General features: G+C 48.3%; 1 protein-coding gene across 2 annotated transcripts; it reads right to left on the reverse strand.

Annotated features, from left to right (window-relative positions):
• Window positions 1-1659: 1659 nt before the first annotated feature.
• On the reverse strand, window positions 1660-8823 carry NAA60 (N-alpha-acetyltransferase 60, NatF catalytic subunit). 2 transcript variants are annotated; one of them, XM_010164234.1, is made up of 5 exons: window positions 8705-8823; window positions 6689-6818; window positions 5206-5302; window positions 2707-2941; window positions 1660-1816 (listed from the first exon to the last, which is right to left on the reverse strand). In XM_010164234.1, the coding sequence occupies exons 1-5, from the start codon at window positions 8812-8814 to the stop codon at window positions 1660-1662; spliced, it is 729 nt and encodes a 242-aa protein (XP_010162536.1). In that variant the 5' UTR covers window positions 8815-8823. The 2 variants fall into 2 exon arrangements, with proteins under 2 accessions (XP_010162536.1, XP_028939914.1); XM_029084081.1 differs by lacking the exons at window positions 2707-2941; window positions 5206-5302 and having other exon boundaries at window positions 1660-1820; window positions 6685-6818; window positions 8705-8814.
• Between the last annotated feature and the right edge of the window lie 12553 nt (window positions 8824-21376).

Raw genomic sequence — 21376 nt, forward strand, 5'->3', positions numbered from 1 at the left:
TCTTGGGAAGCTCAGCTCCTGCCCCCCGTTATTAACTCACTCCCACCTCAGGGGGTCACAGCCACTGAAGTGTCTGTGTGGTCAGCTGGGCTGCAGGACCTCAACGCACTCGCTTCCTCCTCCAAGTCTCAGCCTGACCTGTACTGTCCCCTCCCTGTGCCTGCTGCCAGAGCTGGCACTGCCCCCGCAGGCGATGCTCCAGCTGCGGCTTAGGCCTCTTTTGCACAAGTCCCAGTTTCAAAATGAGAGGGGAACAAGGAAGATGGTGCTGAGCAGGGGAAGAGCCTCGGCCAGGGAAGGGGGATTTGCAGTGGGACCCCAGCAGGGCACAGGGATACCCAGCCCCAGTGCCAAGGGAGGTGACATGCAGGGGAGGAGAAGGGCTCTGGACCGCACTCCCCAGGGCTCTGGCTGCAGCAGAGGCTCTACCCCCCCAGCTACATTCCAACTTGGACAAAGGCAGAAAGATCTATACCATATAATATATATATTTCACTATGAAATAGCAATTTCATTCCCTGCCTTCTACTTGCTGCATCCTGAATTAGATGCTGCTTTTTAAGTCATGCCAAGGGCTGGGGGGGCCGGGCTGTTCCCCATACAAGACAGTTACCTTCCCTGCAAGTTACCTGCAGGAAGCACCAGCAGCCGACTCGGCAGGACACAGACATGATCTTTGCTCCCCCTTTCCCCTCACCCAGCTCCCACCTTCCCTTCCAACAAGGGCACAACGGTCTGTCCTGCCAGCCCGGCCTGCCAGGGTGCTCACAGCTCATGTACATGGTTGGTCAGTGCAGATTCATTAACCTCATTCATGCTGCTTTCAGCAGCCGTGGGCTGGAAGCAGCAACCCAACCCTTCTACATCACGTGTAGGAAGAGGAACAAACCAGAGGGACATGGTGGGGACAGTGCAACATGCACACAGAGCGGTGACGCGAAGGGCCCTCGCACAGCCCGATGCCCCGCACGACAGCCAGGCCAGCCCGGGCAGCGCTCGCGGGCTCCAGGCCACGGGGGGAAGTCAGGGCTGCAGCCCATCGAGTGTGAAGTCTGTCAAACCTCGGCCAACCTGTGGAACAAGGAGTCCTGTGTCCAGGGGCCGGGTCACTGACCAAGAGCCATCGTCACTGGAATCAGTGCAGGGCCGGATGGTTCAGGAGACGAAAGGAAGAACAATCCTGTGGAAAGACAAGGAAGGCAGCTGTCAGGGGAAGCAGCTATTATGGGTCTCTCCAAACCACTGTCCTGAAGACCTTGTTGTCAGAGATCTGCAATGCAACTGGCAGCAAATGGGCGACCAGTTACATGCTGGGACAAGAGCAAGGACTCAGTCACTCTGGCTCTTGCAAGCTGGTCTAACAGAGCTGGGAAGACGAGAGAGACAGCAGGGACAGGTTCAATCTGCTGTCAGGCTCTGGGCTCAAGTCAACAAGATAAGAGTTCAAATTCCCTTCAAATGAAACCAACAGGAGTTTGGCCACCAGCAGAGCACCACACTGGCCCAGACACACAGAGCAGCCAGCAGCAGAGCTGCAGCTTGGGCAGCCCTCGCTCGAGCACGCTCAGCTGCCCCAGGACCGCGTCGCTGCCGGCCCCGGGCAGAGAAGGCAGCTGCCCCTCAGGTCCTCACCTTTGCTTTCTGTACATCTTCCATCCCTCACATCGTCCGGCTGTACTCAATGCCGCTCTTGGCTGAAATGCCAGACCAGGGCAGGAGGCTGCAGAGGAGGCTCTGGGCCTGTCGGTAGATCCTCTGGGGGATTGAACACGGGCTCAGGCTGGCTAGAGTCGATCCAATGTGCTGTAGATAGTCAGTGGCTGTCAGTTAAGGACAGTGACATTGACACTGGAACTTCAGAAATAAAATACTCTGTGGACTAGCAGTCCCTGAAGAGACCCCACGACAGTGAAAGCTGCTCAGACAGACAGACAGACAGATCTGCTCCTTGTGTTAACTGCCTGCTCCTTTCTATCAAAAGCAGGTCTGCTTTGCACCGTAAAAGAGGCAATTTGGGGACACTGGCTCCAGCCTGTGTGGGAAATCACAGAATGTCGGGGATTGGAAGGGACCTCGAAAGATCATCCAGTCCTCTAAGCAGCAGGTAGCTCCCTTTGCACTCCACAGCAGGTTCCTGTGGGGATGACAATCTATCCACCTGCCTGGAGAGGTCTGGACTGCCTAGATACACGCAGGAAAGATCAGGTTGCTTCTCCATGATCCAACAACCTGAAATAAACTCCTAAAAGTCAGTTTGAGAGCAGCCTGCTGAGATCCAGGCCAGAGCAGGGTCACAGGGGATCCGAGGCCACAGGAAGCAAGACCAAGGGCTTCTCTGGACAACCCTGTGGTGCTGGACAACTCCTGCACTACACAAGCCAGAGCACACCTCTCACTCTGGCTTAACACCAGCCTTTGCTATCACTGGCATCAAACCGGCTTCAGCTTAGAATTCAAGGTGCCACCCTGCACTGTCTTCCTGAACTGTTCCCAGAGGGGTTGGGAGAGTCTGGGCACAAAGGGGTCGCTGTCAAATCCCTCTAACATCACGTTCCTTCTGGTTTCTGATTAACCTCACATCTGAGCAGGGATCAGTCCCCACATCTAGCCAGGTCACGCTTGGTTAAATTGCCATTTTTCACCCAAAGCATTGTGTGGTGTCTGCTCACTGTGTTCCACTCCTAATTGACTGAAGGTAAAGGATATAAGATTGTCCAGGGTGGATGTCCACCGTTGATGTACAGGACGTAGGTAAAGCCATCTTTGAGGACCCCTCTGATGGAATAATAATAGGGAAGATAGTGGTGCTGTTTAAAGTCTCTGTTTTCATAGAAGTTTATTGCTGTGTTGTTAGTGGTGAGGACGTGCAGGTAGATGGCTTTGCAGTGATCCTGGGCAGTCGTTGATATATGGTCTTTTAAACTTTCAAGCAAGAGGGAACCTGTTGAAGGAAAGAGCAGCAGAATGAGACAGTGCAGCTGCCTTCTCAGGGTCAGCACCAGGGCTCGTAGGTCCCAGCTGAGATCTCCCACACCCAGGGTGTGAGCAGCGATTGCTGCACATGCTTGGAGACCCCCAGATCCCACCCAGTTCTCACAGACCCCAGTGAGGAGTTTAACAGGACCACGCTACGTGGTTTTCATATGAATCTCATCTCACCTATGAGCAGGGTTTCACAAAAACAGGTTTTATAAAGACACAAACTTCTGATTCAATAACCACAAAGATGAGCCAGACGTGGGGAAGCTGCCAGTAATGCCCATCCCCAGCCACGCAGCTCACAGCGTTGGGGAAGGTCAGTGAGTCATTTTCAGTGGTATCAGTTCCATCATATTTATTTATTTTAAAGCCATTTCTACCAGCAGAATGGCAAAACAGGACTTCACAAGCAGCTTATGGCATTGTGGCTCCTGAACTCAAGTGAAAATCTAAGAACTGGCAGGATTTTAAGATGCCTTCTAAGGCAGAGAGCTGACACATAGTTTCATGCAACCTGGATTTACTGCAGCCACTAGTCAGCAGAAGAAACCAGAGAAGGGCACAGAGGATACTCCAGCCCCAAGAGATGAGACCTGGAGGTTCATCCAAACCACCTCAACACAGCATGAAGGACCCAGCAGAACCTGCAAGGGAACTTCTTCCATCAGGTGTGGTAACAACAGGCTGAGGAAATAGCTTAGCTAATACAAACACCCAGATGAGATTTGTGCTGCTGTTTCACAATTCCCCCAGGATTTCAAAGCAGAAGTCAACAGCACTGACTTCATGGTCACTTGATCCTTAGTGGGAATTTCTGTCAGCCAAGTGCAAAAAGACACTGAGAGACATCAACAGGAGAGCAATTTAATTTTGCTATGAGATATTCCACTCTTCTCACAGAAATCCAACTGCCCTCTGGTTTCAGAATAGCAGAGAACTAGAAACCAAAGCCAGAGAAAACTCAGAGCTTTAGTGCTTAAAGGTATGCCTGGGGTGAAAAGCCTCCTGCATGAGAGCTTCAGCTTCAAACACAAGTAGAAAAACTCTCAAGAAAAAAGGTCTCGGAGAAAGCAGCAGCAGCAGCAGCAGCCTCTTTAGTTTGTTTTGCTACAGGTGCAAGCCCAAAGATTTTGAGAGAGCACAGCAACACGCTGTCTCGAGGTGATGGGTACAGGAAATACTGACACTGAAAGAAGAACATTCCAGCAAGATGGAGCTACAAAAAAAAATAGGATTTGGAAACTGAAAAGGGACTCAAACCAGCCAGAACTTTACCGAACAGACAACCCCCTCACAACCTTCTCTGAACGTTATTCTGTGCCAGTCTTTTATTCTTTGTACAGAAAATTTATCTCCAGTAGCATTTCAATGCAAGTTTTAAATCCAGTGCTCCTACTGAGGACACTTCTGGCCATTTCTTTATGTATCCTATCAGCTTCCACCCTTCTAAACACGACTGGGGGAGAAGGGAGGACTCAAGGAAGAGAAGTTACACCTGTATCCACTGAAGAGACTCCAGATGTGCAACACTGGGTCATGCTGCCAAACCTGCCCGATTTCCTTTTGCAGATCATGCTTGAAATGGCACCAGAAGGGCTCTTATTTGATGACAAAACACACTGTGCTCTAAACAGAGATAAGCCCTTCTGACTGCAGGATTTTCAAATGGCTGCAGAAGTGCTGTGTGTTGCAGCAGGCATCCAGAGCTGACTTCACATGCACTTGGCAGATTTCATCAGGTCCAAGTTACACTCTTTTTCCAGGTCCCTTTGTCTGTTTCTAAATGTTTGTTCTATCTGTTGAAGCCGAAAGGTTAAGAGCAGCTAAATTTGCTGCCTCAGGGACCAGGCTTCTGATACCCATGAAAGACAATCACTTCAAACCCTGCTCCAGGGTGAAGTCCCAGCGCTTCACTCAGTCTCAGCAGCAGGAGCACAAGTTTGTGGTGTGCTCAGCCGTCCCCCAGGAACAAGACAGACAAAGCTCCATGCTCTTGGGAAACATCTGCACGTTGTGTTGTGCCTACACTGCTAAAAACATCTCAGTGCACCTGTGTTAACACCAAGAAGGGGATGTGAGTGCATCACCTTCCCAACTGCTGGTACAAACCACCGACAAGCTTGTCCCAAAGGGTGTTGCAGGGAAATGGTGCAGCTCCTTCAGTCAGGCCCAGCAACCACACGCAGCAAACGACAGCAGCAGGGTTGTCACTTAGCAGCATCTTACCTATTCCGTGTTTTCTGAACTCCTTCACCACTCCAAGGCTTAGGATGTAAGCAACTTGAGTGTCCACAGGAAAATTGGAAGCTAGGATGTCTCCATCCTGAGTAGAGATATGACAAGTTATTTAGTAGGATAGCTGGGGAGGCAGAGGAGAAGGCAAGAATCCTGTACTGGAACATCTGAAAACAAGGCTGCAGCAGGAAACTTCACTGAACAGTCTTAGCTGAAGCTTCTGGAAAGGAGGTGGGGGAGTTAAAAAAATCAAGCATGGTCCTTAGGGGTTAGTCCTACTTTCATATCATCTGCTCAGACCCAGAACACAAATCATTACATTTCCTTACCACATACATTATTTGTGGGCTGGGGGACAGAACAGATTTGCATTCTTTACCAGGAAGGATTCAAAGTGCCAATTCTGGAGTGACACATCAGTGTCTAGATCAACCCAGCATCAGTTTTTATAGCCTGCACACTCCATCTGAGGTTGGTGTCAGCTGGAGATCTCTGTACTGCTGTAGAGGACAAGGAGCATGTTCTCCAGGCTCAGTCGTCTGCATCAGTGTCTGAACAAGCCCCTGGCTCTCAGCTTGCCTGGAACAATAGCCTTTTGTTGGAGCTGCTGAAGATGCAGTTTCTGACTTTGACTATCTCTGAGGTGAAGCCAGATAGCTGGAGTGAAGAGGCCCATGCCACTCAATGCTCTCAGTGCCTACAAACGTTCAGGTTATTGTTCAATCATAACACTGATGGTCTGTTAGAAGTTATGCACTCTCTGCATTGCCCCTGCTTTTTTTTTTAATCCCCTTGCCTATGCTGTGTTCCCTACCCTAACCCAGTGGTCTTCTGTCTTCAGTGACCACCTCCTCTTCACCTCTCTTCTGGACTGTGTTGTCTCTCCTGACCTCCAAGCTCTGTTATCCCTGAAGCCTGAGCTTTCTGCAGACTGGCTCTGCGTTGTGTTCGAGACAGTGACTGTGTAAATGAAGGAGTTTCTGCAGGAAGTCAGAGGAGTGACTCACCCAGCACAGCTAAGGAAGTTCAGTCCTTACATAAGAAAGGAAGAGGTTTGTTCTCCCTCAGCTGTGCCTACCTCAGTCACCAGTGGTGACCAGGCACACTGCAAACAGCCAGGCAGCCTGTCACACAGTCACGTTTGGATTACACTTGTGTGATCTGATCTCTCTGCACAGCACACCAGGCAGCTCTGCTCAAGCAGCACCAAGCTGCCTGTTGAGCCACAGCTGCCCAGCCCCAGCAGGAAGAGACTTTCTGGTACAAGGCTGCTCAGCAGCCCACACGTCCAGACACATCCCACCACCCATGTGCCATCAGCTGGAAATCAGCATGTTCTTGGTTTCTTAAATTAACTCAGGATTGCTCTTGTAAGTGTCTGGATGGGGGAAAAACATACCCCAAGCATGTTCCATGGCAGTTAACCACGGCCAGGGGTGGACTACCCGATACCAAGCACAGTTTAGTAGCGTACCTCTTTATGCACCTTTGTCCTGCTCTTGATCTCTGCCACTATCATACCCACGATGGAGCCTCTATAGGTGGCTGCGAGGGAAAAGAACTTCTTGTTGGAAGTGATATCTCGGTACCATGAGTCAGGGTACCTGGGAAGGAAGAAAAAACAGGAATGTTTGGGGACACAGAGCCCAAGGGAGCAGGCAGAGCTACAGCCAACATTGTGCTGAGATGCTGCTCAACTGGAAATGGGCAGCAACACCTTTAAATGCCAGTCACTGGAACAGCAGGCCGATGTGTTTTACACAAGAATAAGGGAGAGAAATTGTACAACCAACAGGGCTGTCTTCTGCAAAAACATACAGCCAAGTACCTCAGCCACGTGTCCATCTAAAGCTCTTTCCATGCTACTAATTTAGCCTATTCTATGAAATCTGGGTTAGGAAGTTATTCACCTTTCCTGTCTTAACTGTTGCATGGTACCAACGAACATCAAACAGCTCCTGTGCCCCGTTTGGTTTCTTTCCATTGCACCCCAGCAGCAATGCAGGCTGCTCACACAACAGCCTCCTGCCTTGTTAAGACAAGCACATTTTCATTTCACATTCATTGCCCAGAGCGTTCACTTCCATCTTTAGCAAGTTATTTTTAAACACAAGATCCATCTGCCCTCATCTAAGAGCGTAAGGATCTCATTAATTTGCTACACATGTGAAAAAAATATTGCATATTGGTATATATAAAAAAAAATCACATCACCAGCCTCCAGCTCTCCTCCTCCTTCTGCAGCTGCTACAGGGAAACAAGCAGATGCTGATTTATTTCAAAGTCAGAGTTCAGCATGCCTTGCACTTAAAAGAAATCTACAAATTCAAAATATTATGAATGCTTTTGTTGGTTTGTTACATTTGATGCAATTTTAATTATAATCTGCTACAATCCTCTGTTAAATCTTCTCAACAAAGCTAAAGGAAAAAAAAATAAATCCTTGACGCCTACAGCTGTAGTTTCCCTGGATGCCTTAAGCCAGAAAGCTATCCCTGTTCTCCAGAAAAGCCCCTTATTCCTGTGCTCCTACAGACACAAGGATTTACCCAGTGGGAGCCTGGGGAACTGACCCAGGACAGACTTAGATCAGCTTTAAGCCAGATCTTTGGGATCAGCAGTGATCCTGAGCACACAGGCAAGTGCTGTTCAGTCGGAGATGGGACACGCAGAGGGACAGTCCCCTGGGAACAGTGGCTCCGTGTCGGTTTGGTTCAGCTCTGAGGGTGCTTTCTTGGCACACGCTCCAGAACACAACTTCCTTTCACCAGCACAGGGCCACTGTCCTTTCTCCTTTCCCCATCCCATGCACAGTCTTTCCCAAGAAGCTGATCCACCCCCTTAATTACAAAGCCCATTTTTCTGCCCAAATCTGCATACAGGAGCTTTCTGATGACTTCAGGACCCTGCAGGACAGGCAGCAAAGGGCCATTGACAGGAACACCAGGACAGTGCAGAAGAGATTCAGAAGGTGCTGCTATTCAGAAGGTGCTGGAAAAGAGAAGGCTCCGGGGTGATCTTATAGTGGCCTCCCAGTACCTGAAGGGGGCCTAAAAGGAAGCTGGGGGAGGGACTTTTCCTAAGGACAACTAATGACAAAACAAGGGGAAATGGGTTTAAGCTGAAAGAGGGGAGGTTTAGATGAGATATTAGGAAGAAATTCTTCACTGTGAGGGTGGTGAGACACTGGAACAGGTTGCCCAAGGAAGTTGTGGATGCCCCCTCCCTGGAAGTGTTGAAGGCCAGGCTGGATGAGGCTTTGAGCAACCTGGTCTAGTGGAAGGTGTCCCTGCTGCTGGTAGGGGGGTTGGGACTGGATGAGCTTTAAGGTCCCTTCCAACCCAAACCATCCTATGATTCTATGACTCTACCTTAGCAGCAGTCCAGATGGCTGCAGAGCCTTTGCTCTCAGCTCTGAACTGGACCAGTGCATGTTCACAGCATTGGTTTCTAGATCCCCACCACCTCACACCCCAAACCAGTAACGTACTCAATTGGGAACCAGTCGCCACAGAGCTGTTTCACTGTGTCTATGTCATCGTGGCAGAGAAGACGCAGGTTTACGTCCGTAAGTGCAGTCGGAGGCACCTCCTCTGTCATTCACGCCTGCAAGGGAAGAAGAAGACACGTTAGGAATGATGAAGCACAGGTTCTGACTCAGCTTCCATCAGGCACCTGTGCAAAGCCAGCAGCAGGGTCTCGGTATCAAGTTGTTCTTCCCAGCAGAACGAGTTTTCAAGAGAGATGAAGCAAAACTCAGCAACATGATCCTGAGAACAACTCAAAGCCCTGCTGCCCACAGGGTAAGCACAGCTGACTTCTCAGCCTGACCCACCCCACCAGCCCCCCATCTCTGCACAGCCCAGTGATGCTGCGTGAGAAGGAACACGTGGCACCAACACGTCCAAAAAGAGCTCAGGATCCTGCGTTTGCTAACCAGCCACGTGCCACATGCACCTTAGGATGTGTGGAGTTCTTCAAACGTCTACACAGGACCAACACCTTGTTAAAACAAAACTGAACCAGCAGCATAAAAAGGAAGAGGCGCTAGAAGAACATTTATAAAGTCCTCTTACACAGTCTTGTCATCTCCAGTTAGTATGTATGCTTTAAAACATTAATTTTGTGTCATTTACACTGGTGAAATGAGATCTACTTTCATTTCCCCTCATTCCTACGTGTCACAGCTCCATCAGGGCTGGCTTTCCAGCCCAGCAGAGAGTGTTCAAACACAGAAATCCCAAGTTTTCTTTCCCCACACCACTACCACAGCCCTGCCCACCACACACAGGACACTCACTCCAATGTCTACAGCCTTTTTTTGTTTAACAAGGTAGCAGAGGGAAAGCAGTAAGCAATAATTAAAGTGGTTGTAAAAGCGTTTGTAGTGCAGACACACGAATGAAGAGCAGATCTGGAGAACAGGCTTTAGGCAGGACAAAGCCCCACGTGAGATGCTGCTCACACAGAGGGAACAAGGCAGGAAGAGACAGGGCAGTGGTGGGAGTGGGGTCCCTTTCACGGGCCACCTGCAGTTTTCTATCCCCAGCTTTGTCTCTCTCACTCCAGCCCTCCTGATCCCAGGTCAAAGAACCAGACCAGGATGCAAAGAAAAAAAAAAAACCAACCCACCCTTCATTTAAAAAGTTATTTGGTTTTGGTTTTTACTTTCTTTTCCCAATTTTAAGAGGCTCGAATCTTGGTTTTGAAGCACTGAGTTAACAGGAAAAGCTGTACTCAGCTTTGTGCTTGTGTACTCCCTGCTGCTGAAGGGGATGCTCAGCTCTCCCGCCCTCCTGCTTTGAAGCTCAGAGACTCGAGAAGGACCAGATTTAAACACATCTCCACTGGACTGGAGAGGCCATCTGAGCAGTTTCCACACAAAAATCGCATCACCACCTCCAGAACACACTGTCGGTGGCAAAGAAGCACAAAAGGAGCAGACACACCAACAATCCCAGCCTGACGTGTTTTGACAGCACACAACTGCGTGCGATCGCTCTCCTGAAAATTTGGAAACACCCTCTTCCACTGTGCCCCTAAGAAAAAAACAAGTTAAGTCATAAAATCCACATTCCACCCCAAATTTCTCTTTTAAGGGACATAAGCTAGCTTTCTTCTGCAATTCCCCTGGGTGAACTGGTAGAGAGCAACTCCCACATGATGATAATCGGAGAGCAGAGAGTCCCCAGATGCCGGGGTCCTTGGAACTCAGCAGTGCTGGAAGAGGGGTAATTAGCACTGCTGATGAGAACAGCATCACCCTTGACTTTGGCACCTCCCTGCCACACACATGGCTCAGCTCCTTTGCACCAGCTGGAGCAGTGTGAGCTCCTCCCCAACCCCCCCCTGCGCTGCATCGGTCCCCATCTCCCAGGGAGGGAGGAGGAATTGCACCGCTGGTTTGTGTGCAACCTGGAGCACGTCAGACAGCCAAGACATCAGCAGGAGGAAGGACAACATTTAGGACAGGACCTCTGCTATCCAGAGAAATCTTTGCCAGCCCTTCTGGCCTGCAGGCAGAAAGGATGGCAAAATGCTTTCAAAGAGCAGAGGACCAAGGACGCTCGCCTACAGCTCCTGAGAAAGATGAAATGGGGTGGGGTTCTTCGAGGGGGGGATCCTCCCCAGACACAGCTTTCCTCCCTCTGACTGGTCCTACACGTTTCTCTGAGAAGGGCATATCCCAGGGGATCCACATATTGATATGGATCACTTGTTCTTCTCCAAAGAGGTCCTTAAAAAGAATCACAGCTATTTCACAGCCTGTTCTAAGACTGTGGCTGCATATTTACCGAGCAGCCTACACCTTTCACAACCAGTCCAGATGCTAGTTTCAAAACAACTTAAACACCTGGAAAACCCACAAAACCAGAACTCCCTGCTGCTTTTAAAACTAATTTCACACTCCTAGAACTGGCTCAAGCCCTCTGAGGCCAGACTCTGACTCTGCACCCTGTTGCAGCAGCGAGCACACTCTCCACCACCAGCCCCTGGTGACCTTTTAACTCACCTCAGCTTCACCACACAGGGCCCTGAGGGAAGGAGATGTTCACCTGCTGTGGCTGATCTGATCCACACCGCTGCTGGCTGAGGGGCTGATGCACATCAGAGTGGACCTCAGTCCCATCCACACACACCTCCCACCCTCGCTGGACCCTTTGCTGAGCCGTTTCAGAGCAGTGACCCACCACAAGACCACGAAGTGAAGGAAAAACGATTGTCTGTAGGTCAGAACTGCTTGGCAAAAGCTTGGGGAGCACAAAACAGGCTTCCTGGGGGAGGAAAAGATGAGGGAGGAGTGAGCAGGCACTCACTAGAGCCACTCTGGCCACGGTGAAGCTCCGAGCCACGAGACATCACTTTGTTAGTGGGTGTTAAGTGGCACTCAGGCTTGCAGTGCTCTTACTTACACATTTTATGACTCTTGAGAAGTCTCGATGCTCCTGTAAGGCAACGTCCCTTCTCGCAGCGTTAATAAATCAGAGATAAATGAAACAACCACGACAGAGCCTTATTTTTGCTAATGAGTAGAAAAGGCAGAGGCCTAGGAGCTGCCTTAGCCAGCAGCTGCTGCAGGAGAGGCAGAGCCAGCACAGGAGGCATTCTTGTGAGGATTAGCCCATGTTTATTTAACACTATATTCTCAAAGAGCTAGGCAAGCACTCTGCATTATCCCGTAGCTGAAGCCAGCCTCAGAAAAGTAATCCAGGGCTGTTTTGCTGAGCAGGATCATTCTCCTCCCCTCCAATTCAGACAGCCATTTCCCAGCACCGCTTGTTTTTGCAGCCGCTCTGCACTACGTGACCCGAGCTGATGCTCTTGCATCAGGAAATTCAGGACACTCAACTTGGCACCGTGTCCTGGCAGAGCGTTCCAGGAGAGCAGACCTGGTCACCTTCCTCCCTCGGGCAGGTGTTGCTGCTGCCAGAAGAACTGTGGTCAGTGGCTGCTATGACCAACAGAGACAAAATCCCAGGGGAGTTCATTCTCTCCATACCCAGGTGACAGCTTCTGGCTTCGCAGATATCCGGGCAGACACCCAAGGCCCAAGCCCTGAGCCTGTGCACAGCCTGTGGCACGTTGTAATGAGCAGAGCCACAGTCCTGAACAAAAGCCTCAGCTAGCACAGGGATGTGATATTGTTTTTGGAGTCAGCTTGGGTTTAGAGGACAAAAGATATGTTTGGAAGCATAAAAAAAATAATTACAGCCAGTGTCAGTGTAAAATACAACCCTAGGACTCACTGGAAGTTAAAAGGGCCTTGTCCTGGTTTTTAGTGGAGACAGAGCTGGGTTTCTTTTTAGTAGCTAGAATAACCCTGTATTTTGGTTTCAGCTGGGACTGGTTATGAGAGAAACATTGATAAATCAGAGGCAGCACAGTTCCACTCACCGCTGCACCACTGACAGCACCAAGTTCTGACCTTTGAGACCAAGGGGTGGCTGCTGTCAAGCGAAGCGAAGCGCTCGCTCCAGCCACGCGCAGTTGGCTGAAGGAGGTCCACAGCCACTTCTGAAAACCCAAAGGGAAGTTACTTTATTGAACAGCTTTTTCTCTGGTGTCAGTCTTTGTTCATGGGATAGCCATGGTCTGGGAAGTGGCGTGGTTAACATCATCCATGGCATCTCCACCCAGGAGGGCACAGCGACCTCAACTCTTCTGTTGGAACGGGGAACACTGGCCTGTGATGATGATAAAATGAGCCAACATTTTATATTTACAAAGGGAATGTGCAGCTAAACATCTGAAAAAGCTCTGAGGACACTCCTTTCCAAAACACCAACGTTAGCTGTGAGTAGAAACAGAAACTGAGCATTTTATTCCCTTTCCTACCTAAAAACTTTAGATATTAACACATAAAAAGCTAATTCCAAAAAATTATCGTGGTTTTGAGCATTAGTTTTCTGCCTTGTTCTATTGAAACAAATCCAGCAAAAACATTTTGGCAAATACTCAATCCAAATATTGAGCAGTAATGGAAGGAGGATGAAAGAAAGAGTAAGTACGTTACTAAATAATCCCACTTAGCATGTCATTTAAAATTAAAACACATTGTAAGGTGGAAATTTTCTTTCCCTCTTAGATTCCTTGTATAAAAAAGAAAAGAAAAAAGTGAGGGAAATCTACATGATACCATATTTCTAGAGAAACTGAGGAAGTCCCACAGAATCAGCACTCTTAACCCAACAGGGTGTTCAAATGCAAGATAAAGCCTAATGCTTATTAGAATTTGGCAGGAAGCTGCTGAAATGAAAATGAAAATCCCTTGAGCACCTACAAAAGTCTGGCTAAATGATTCAACAAGTTAAGATTTCCCTTGTCTAGCACTATTAGAGATATTTTAACAACACTTCTGCCTTGTGCATCCTGCAAAAACGAGTTGGATTTAAGCAATGAACAATCATAAGATGCCATTTTAATGAATTTTTATTTGGACTCCAACTTCCATCCAGATAAGCTCATGAAAATCTCAAATAAAAATCTAGCAACAAACAGCACTGAATTTCCTGGCAGAATAAAAGCAAAGTAATCTAAGACTAAAGCTAAATGAATAATAATTACGATTGTATACAAGTATAACTTCCAGTTAGGGGTGTTCTGGCTTCATATTTAGTGTTCACACAAAAACCAACATGAAGAAATCTTCTTCACTTGCAGAGACAAAACTAGAATAAAACCCATCAAAATCTTTTACTTTCCAATTTAAATAAACTGGAAATTTCTAATTGAAATCATATTTCAATTTCTAATTGAAATAAATTCACTCTGAACAGAAAGAAGCAAACCTGCAGGAAAGAATAAAGAAGCAGCAGCACTGGCAGGCTAGTGGATTTTTATAAAGTGCTCCTGTGATTCAGAAAGTCCTGTCCCAAAAGACACAGGGCCAACCACCCTGTACCACAGGCACCTCCACCGTTCAGTGGTACAGACTCTTATTTCCTTGGGCTGAAGATTTTCACCTTCTGGAACTCAAGCCACTTTTTTTCAAGCACTCTCCTGCTAGATTATTCAGAAGGATTATCTGCTGCTGTTCCACAGAAGGAAAAGATTAAGTTCCTGCAGACAACTACCAAGCACATGCCACGTGTGGGCCAGGTCTGAGGGAGCGCAGCGATGCTCCGCAGAGGTGGCACCTGAGCTGGCCCTTCCTCCCTTGGCAGGTCACGTCAGCGGTGGACACATGCACAGTAGCTGTATTTTATTCTACATGAGCAGAACATCTGCTCAGCACTGACACAGAGCAGCAGATACTCCCTGGAAGATTTGTGTGCACACACAGCAGGCCGGAGCTGGATTTCCTTACACCTGGTTACCCTCACCAGAGGTTCTGCTCCAGTGTTGCCACCAAATCCTTGTCTGCAGCTTCTGTGCGGACAGTCCTCAAATCCCAGCGAGACAAGATTTCCAGGGGAAAAGAAAAAATGTCAATGATCCCTGGTATCCTCTCTCACTGGTAAATAAAGAGGCTCAGACAAAGCCCAGACAGAATTTTAAGAGCTACTCAAAATGCAGGACAGGCACATGGTAGCTGTGAGCAAGCGACACAAACTCTGCTGTTGTCTGGTGAGCATCACTCCGAGAGCTCCAGCATGAATTTTTGCAGCTGTAAGTCTCTCCACCTTGTGCCATCTGGCACTGGGGATTTGATTTACATGAAACCATTCAATCTGAACCAGCCAAAGGTCTAATTCCAACAAAGCAGGAGAGATTTCCCTTCTGCCTTTCGTTTTAAGCTTACGGCGTTTTTAGGTTACTGGTCTCACAGGGAACGTTCCACACAGACACCCCTGGTACCGAGCTCCTTTATTTAATATAATAAAATAGCAACTGGGTATGAAAACATCATTAATTCAGTACTAAGAATCTCAAAGAGGCGCTTCTAGGACTTAGGGCAACATTATCAAAGCAACAGGAGACACATTTTTAAAGATATTTAAGTACTTGGCTTGATACCACCTAAGCACTACTTCAAGTCTGGTCATAGAATTAAAAAAAGGTTGGAAGGACCCTTTGGAGGTCATCAGATTTAACCCAACTTAGATCAAGTTGCTCAGGCCCACAGAACATCAGTGAGGAGCAAATCTCTTCACCTTCCCCGGGCTCAGCCTAGTTCCTTTGCACCCAAAGGCACAAGTGGAGAGTTGGGGTGTGACACGTGCTGTCTGCTCCAACACAACCGCCTCTGCCACGCGGGCAATGAGAGCACACCTCCACACCAGGCTCTCTTTATTCCACTGAATGCTCCTCCTCCTTCTAGGAATCCCATGCAGGTTCATTTAGGACAAGCAATAAATAAACCCCAGAAGATGTAGTTCTCATTTCTGGTATGTTATGCAAACTGATGGAGCTTGGAGTTCAGAGTCCCGAGGGGAACGGTGATCGTTTCACCTCTGTTCCTGTATCATCCATCACAGCCCACAGAGTGCTGCCCAAAACTGCCATCACTTCATTCCCTGCACCAGCAGGAGCAGGTGTTTGGAATGAGCAAGATGCTTAATGGGAAATCTAGGACAAAATGATTGATTTTGTGCCTTGGTCTGAAAATAATGTACTAATATGGCTGGAAACAGGCTCAGATGCTAGATGACATCATTTCACAACAGGCTCTACTGCCCTTTGACCCAGGCGTTATGTTTTCCTCTCATTTCTACCAGAAACACAAGCGCTAAGCCCAGGAGCCCCTCATGGACCTGTGCTCACTCAGGGACATGCACAAACTCAAGACTTTGAGCTTCTCATTATTTAAACTCCTTCAGTCGAAGCTTCTTCCTGTGCACAAAGCTGCCCTCCTCAACCACCTCTCCCCGCACAACCTCCCAGGCTGATGCATCTTCCAGATACACCGTCAGTCCAGCCCTGCTACACGGATCCTGTTTGCCTCCAAAGCACACCAGGAGCACTAATGAGGCTCTCTCACACCACCAGCACTAACGAGGCTCTCTCATCAGGGACATCATTCTGGAGAAAAGAGTTTGTCAGTGCCCCAATGTTTTTCTCCAGTAAATGTGTCCAGGGCAGTGTGCCCAACCAGCACACTCTTGCAGCGGAGGAGGGCAAAAACCAGTGAGCTTGAGGAAGAATATATTGTAAAGAAAGTTGAATTTATCTCAACACTAGGGAGACTGGAGGGTAACTTTGGGTTTAGATAAGATAGCTGCACCACTGACTTGTCAGATGCCTTGAGACAATTAACAAAGAGGAATGTCTTCCTGGGCTAGCCTGGCCAGCACGAGGGGAATATATATATGGCTGAGCCCAAAGGATTAAATTGAGGCAATTAACAAAGTAAACTTTGAAGAAAGCACAGGGCCTGAGCTGGCTTCAATCTGCATATTCTTCCCTGGTGACTGTGGGCACCAAGCACTGTGACAGTGAGCACACAGAGACTGGTGAGCACACAGAGACTGGTGACAGACAGCACCTTGTTTGAGATTCACCTGCACACTGCAATGGCTGAATTACTGTGCTGCCATTTCAGTCTGGTACTGTATCACCCTGCCAAACCAAAACCCCCTGTAACCCCAAATATACCACACAAGTAAATGGGATATTAAACCTTCCTCGTGTGGAATATCTAAAAGAGCCTGGTCAGAGTGTATTGGACTGGGACAGCCAGGAAAGCAGCACTGTGACACACACACAGCCTGGGAACACCCGTGCTGGCACTCAGCCCTCCTCCCAAAGGCTGGCCCCACGCTGCTCAGCCCATTTTTCCTCAGCTCTGAAATTCTCAAAACATCATTCTAAGAAATGCACTTGCACCTCCCCTTACGCCCAGACTGAGATATGCACACCACAGGAATAAAAGGCAAAACCACCCAATCACAGTAATTAACACTTTGGCCTCCAGCCATGAAGGATCAGGATTGGAAACAGACCCCAAAAGGACATTAAATGAGAGGGCAAAATGTAGTTCTACATCTGTGTAACAAGCTGCAGTTATTTATTTGAAATGAAAACACTTACTGTTAGTGAAATCCTTTTGTGCTTGTCTCCCTGACCCTCTGCACACTTGAAGTTGGACTTGTCAGCCTTCCAGCAGCAGAAACGTTAACGGTTTGCACGCGAGTCGCTTTCTGGGCTGTTCTTTCACCCTCCAGCTCGAGGTATATTCCTGAAGCCACAGATTTCACAGGAGCTGTTCCCCGAATAAAGAGTCTCTAAAGCATACTGCAAAAAGCAGGGCTTCCTGCTGCCCCAGATACAGCAATTCCTCCGGGGAATGGTGAACAAGAATCTCTAAGAGGGTTTTGCTGTTAAATCTTTTCTCGTTAAGACGCGGAAGAGAAAATCTGCTTTGTGACAGTAGCGCTGCGGGGAGTTAGAACCTCAGGGTCACAGCAGAGGCACATGTACAAGCAGCTTGCTAGAGGAGAGATCCACTCCCTTGCAAACACCAAACAAGTTTCAAATAGGCAGCTAGCTGTTCCTCCAGAAAATAAAACAAAAAACCAACCCCAAAGAACTCACCCTACAGGCAGGCCCACTGCCATTTCTGAATTAGAATAAAATAAATTAGAATTAAATGTATGTACTGACTAAAAAAAACCAGCCAGCAATTCAGGCTGGTGCAGCACAAGCACTAGGAGGGGGGAATTGGAACCTGCCTCCATTTCCTCGACTGTCCTGGTTACAGAGCAGCCACACACGGCTGTGGGTAAAACCCAGTCCCTCCACCTACACCATGACAGCAGACACTAACCAGTAAGTTTTTCAATGCTATTGCAAACAAGGTGCTTTGAAAGAACATTCCTTCCCTACCTGGTAGACAAGCACCCCAAACTCACTTCTCTCCAAGAGCCTGAATTTAAAATTGGAGCCAACGTGGCTCCTTTTCTTTCTCAAAGGTGTTTTCCAGCACGAGACACCCGGGTTCAGCTCAGGAAACCCACAGCTACTGCGTGGAGCCAGTGACATGTAAGATGGGTTCTGCTCTTACAGCCACGGTAATGGCTTGAAAAGGAGAAACAAAAAACCTCATTAAAAGCTAACGTTGGAAAACTGAGCAGCTCCCATTCCTACCTTTCTGGGAGGAGGAAAGAGTTAGTGGGGAGATGGAGTGTGAGACATGAAGCTCTTTTTGCAACATCCCACACTGAAGCCACCAGACACGCAGTGGGTGGTTACAAACCCGGGGAGATGGGGGTGACACCACCCTAATGATGATTTTAGCTAGCTTCTGGCTTTCAACTTTGTACAAGAGGTGCTCAGCTAAGGCAGAGCTTTCTCTGCTGCTTCACCGAGGAGCTTAGCCCAATTGATTCTTTAAAAGCATTTGAACACCAGAGGAACAAAGCACTGACAGCAGCCGCTTGGCACCAGGCCCCGGAAGGGAATTCCTGCCCGGTACCAGCGCTGCCTCCAGCCCAGCAGCCTGTGATGAGGCTGATGATTCCTGAGGATGATTCCTGCCACGAGGAATTCTCAATCAACTCAGCAAACCACTCACAGGGAAGTCCCCAGGTTGGGACCTGTAATTCCTCAGGGGTTCACAACAGCCCTGTCATGCAGAGTCAGCCTGTGCCACCACAGTCTCACCTGCTCCTGCTCCCTCCGTAAATTACACTGGGAGTGGCCAGGGAGGTGGGAAATAGCCAGGAAGAGAGAGGGTGACTTCTTGGGTGGCAGGACCAGTTCATGTCAGACCATGGGCTAAGACACCAGCACCGACTCACTGACTGGCTTACCAGACTATACTGGCCCAACACCTGTATTTGTAACATTCTCCCCCAAAAATGCAAATAAAGATCATCCTTACCGGGGAAGACAGAACAAGACGTGAAAGTACCACCAGATTTCATTAACAAAAATAAATACACACACTGTGTTAAAGGCTCTTTGAGCTCCCAATTACAAAAGACCTTTATTTCTGAATTCCCCTGGCAGTTCCCAACACGTTACACGACACACGAGGCCAGCCCAGGTCCCAGAAGACACGCTGATGCCACTGGGATTTAGGAAAAGAAATTAAAATGAAGCATGCCAGAGGTTTTCAGAGGACATTCACAGGACAGCCACTTACCAACTGCTCAGACAGGTTAAATCCACCTTGTTTTAAACACATCAAGCAACCAGCAGAGAGACACAGCAGGAGCAGCTACTTCCCAGAACAAAACGATGTGTCAGAACAACCCTTACACACCACGGTGTGTTTCTTTATTTGCTACCAGGCACATAAAGATTAATTAAAGCAGCAGTTTACAAGACAAAACAGAACTGCTTTTTTAACTGGCAAGATAAAATCATCTACTTCAAAAGCCTGGTAGCAGGCAGTGCCCAGTAGCACTGCTTGTGAGGGGGGTGAGGCTGCTGAAGTTATCTTGTAAATGAATATAACATGTTGAGAGAGCCACCAGCTTTTATTTATTTATTTGTTTTCTAAAAAAAAGAACCTCACTTCTGAGAAATCTCCTGGAGTTTATTCCTATAGGAAATTGATTTATTTAAAAAAAAAAAATACTACACACTAACACTCCCCAAAAGCTACCAGAGGTGTCCCTCATAAAGGCTTCTTGAGGAAACTAAGCTGGACTAAGGAAAGTCTATGGCAGATTAAAAGAAAGGAAGCAAATCCAGGATGAATCCACAGTGAAAAGAGATTCCAGCTATCATCTGTTCAGCGGATTCATAAAAGCTAGATGGGAGAACAGATGAATAGACAGGCAATAAAAAATGATAATCCTTTGGGACAGGGCACAGATTTTCAGGACAGTAAAACCTAAAGCTGTTCACAGCTGTAGAAAGCTCTCACGATGCCTAAAGACTCATAAAATGGCAGATAAAGTCTGTAAGTTGGTAGATAAAAAAGGAACGCTGGTTAGAGAAAGACAAACATTTCCAATTTGTGTTAATTACTGTGAGGGGGGAAAAAATATCCATGCTCTGACAGCGAGTTACCTGAGAACATGAGTTTGCTGCTCAGCAGCAGTCAAAATAGGATACTGGGAATTATCAGAGGGAGAAACACAGCTCTAGAAAGCCTTTGGTCTGAGCTAGTTCATAGAATCATAGAATCATAGACTGGTTTGGGTTGGAAGGGACCTTAAAGCTCATCCAGTCCCAACCCCCCTGCCAGCAGCAGGGACACCTTCCACTAGACCAGGTTGCTCAAAGCCTCATCCAGCCTGGCCGAGAACACTTCCAGGGAGGAGCAGCCACAACTTCCTTGGGCAACCTGTTCCAGTGTCAGATATTTAATTCCTCTCTCCATCTGTCAATAAAAAGCCAGACACTGGTTCAATAAAAAGCCACGTTCACTGGTTCTCAAGAGCAGAGAGAATAGCTGCAGTGGTGGGCAAGGTTCAGAGGAGCTCACCACGCTCATCCAGCACGGCCTGGCTGATACTGGGAGGTGCTGTAGCATAACAAGGACAGGATAAACTACAACAGATACAGAGCAGGCTAACAAAGTTCAAACTCTACATCGTAAGCATAATTAAACAACTTACCAGGGGAGATTAAAAATAATTTGGTGCCTATAAGCAAGAGCAGATGTGACAGATGCTGCTTTAGCTCATGGCTGGACACAGCCATCCCCACACCCGAGTCACTCTGACAGGACATGGGAGGTCTCTGACACGGAAACAGTGCAGGTATAACCCACCACAGCACGGTCCACCACTGGCCATGGCAGCTGGAACACAGCTGCCACCATGCCACCACGCCTGGCAGGAGGCACTGTGCCACGAAGCCTTTGGGACAACATTTAAGGCTCAGTTTGATCAGCTGCAATTAAAAACCTCATGATACACCCTGCAAAAACACTCAGCTGTCCTCCTGCTCAGAGGTGAAGCCAAGCTATTGCTTTGGCTCTGCTAAAGCTCTACAGCCTGGTTCAGATGGACACAACACTCCCGTAGGGCAAAGCACAGTGAAGCCAAGCTGCTGTGGTGCACGTTAGGTTTGAGCCAGCTGGGGTGGTTTGTGAGCTGTGACCCAGGCTGTCAGGAGACAAGAGAGCAGCTAGGAGAGCCAGAGCAGCTCCTGTGGAAGGTGAAGAGCTGGATATGGTGATGCACATTCCCAGCTCTCCCAGGCGATGCATATTCCCAGCTCTCCCAAGGGAAATTGTGCTACAGAGGAAGAGGAAATGGAGACGCAGCAGTTCACGCTCCAGACCCCCTGTGCTGCTGGCTGAGCCCCTAGAAACAGCTCAGAA

Source organism: Antrostomus carolinensis, unplaced genomic scaffold (assembly GCF_000700745.2).
Source record: "Antrostomus carolinensis isolate BGI_N321 unplaced genomic scaffold, ASM70074v2 scaffold39283, whole genome shotgun sequence".
Taxonomy (NCBI): Eukaryota; Metazoa; Chordata; class Aves; order Caprimulgiformes; family Caprimulgidae; genus Antrostomus; species Antrostomus carolinensis.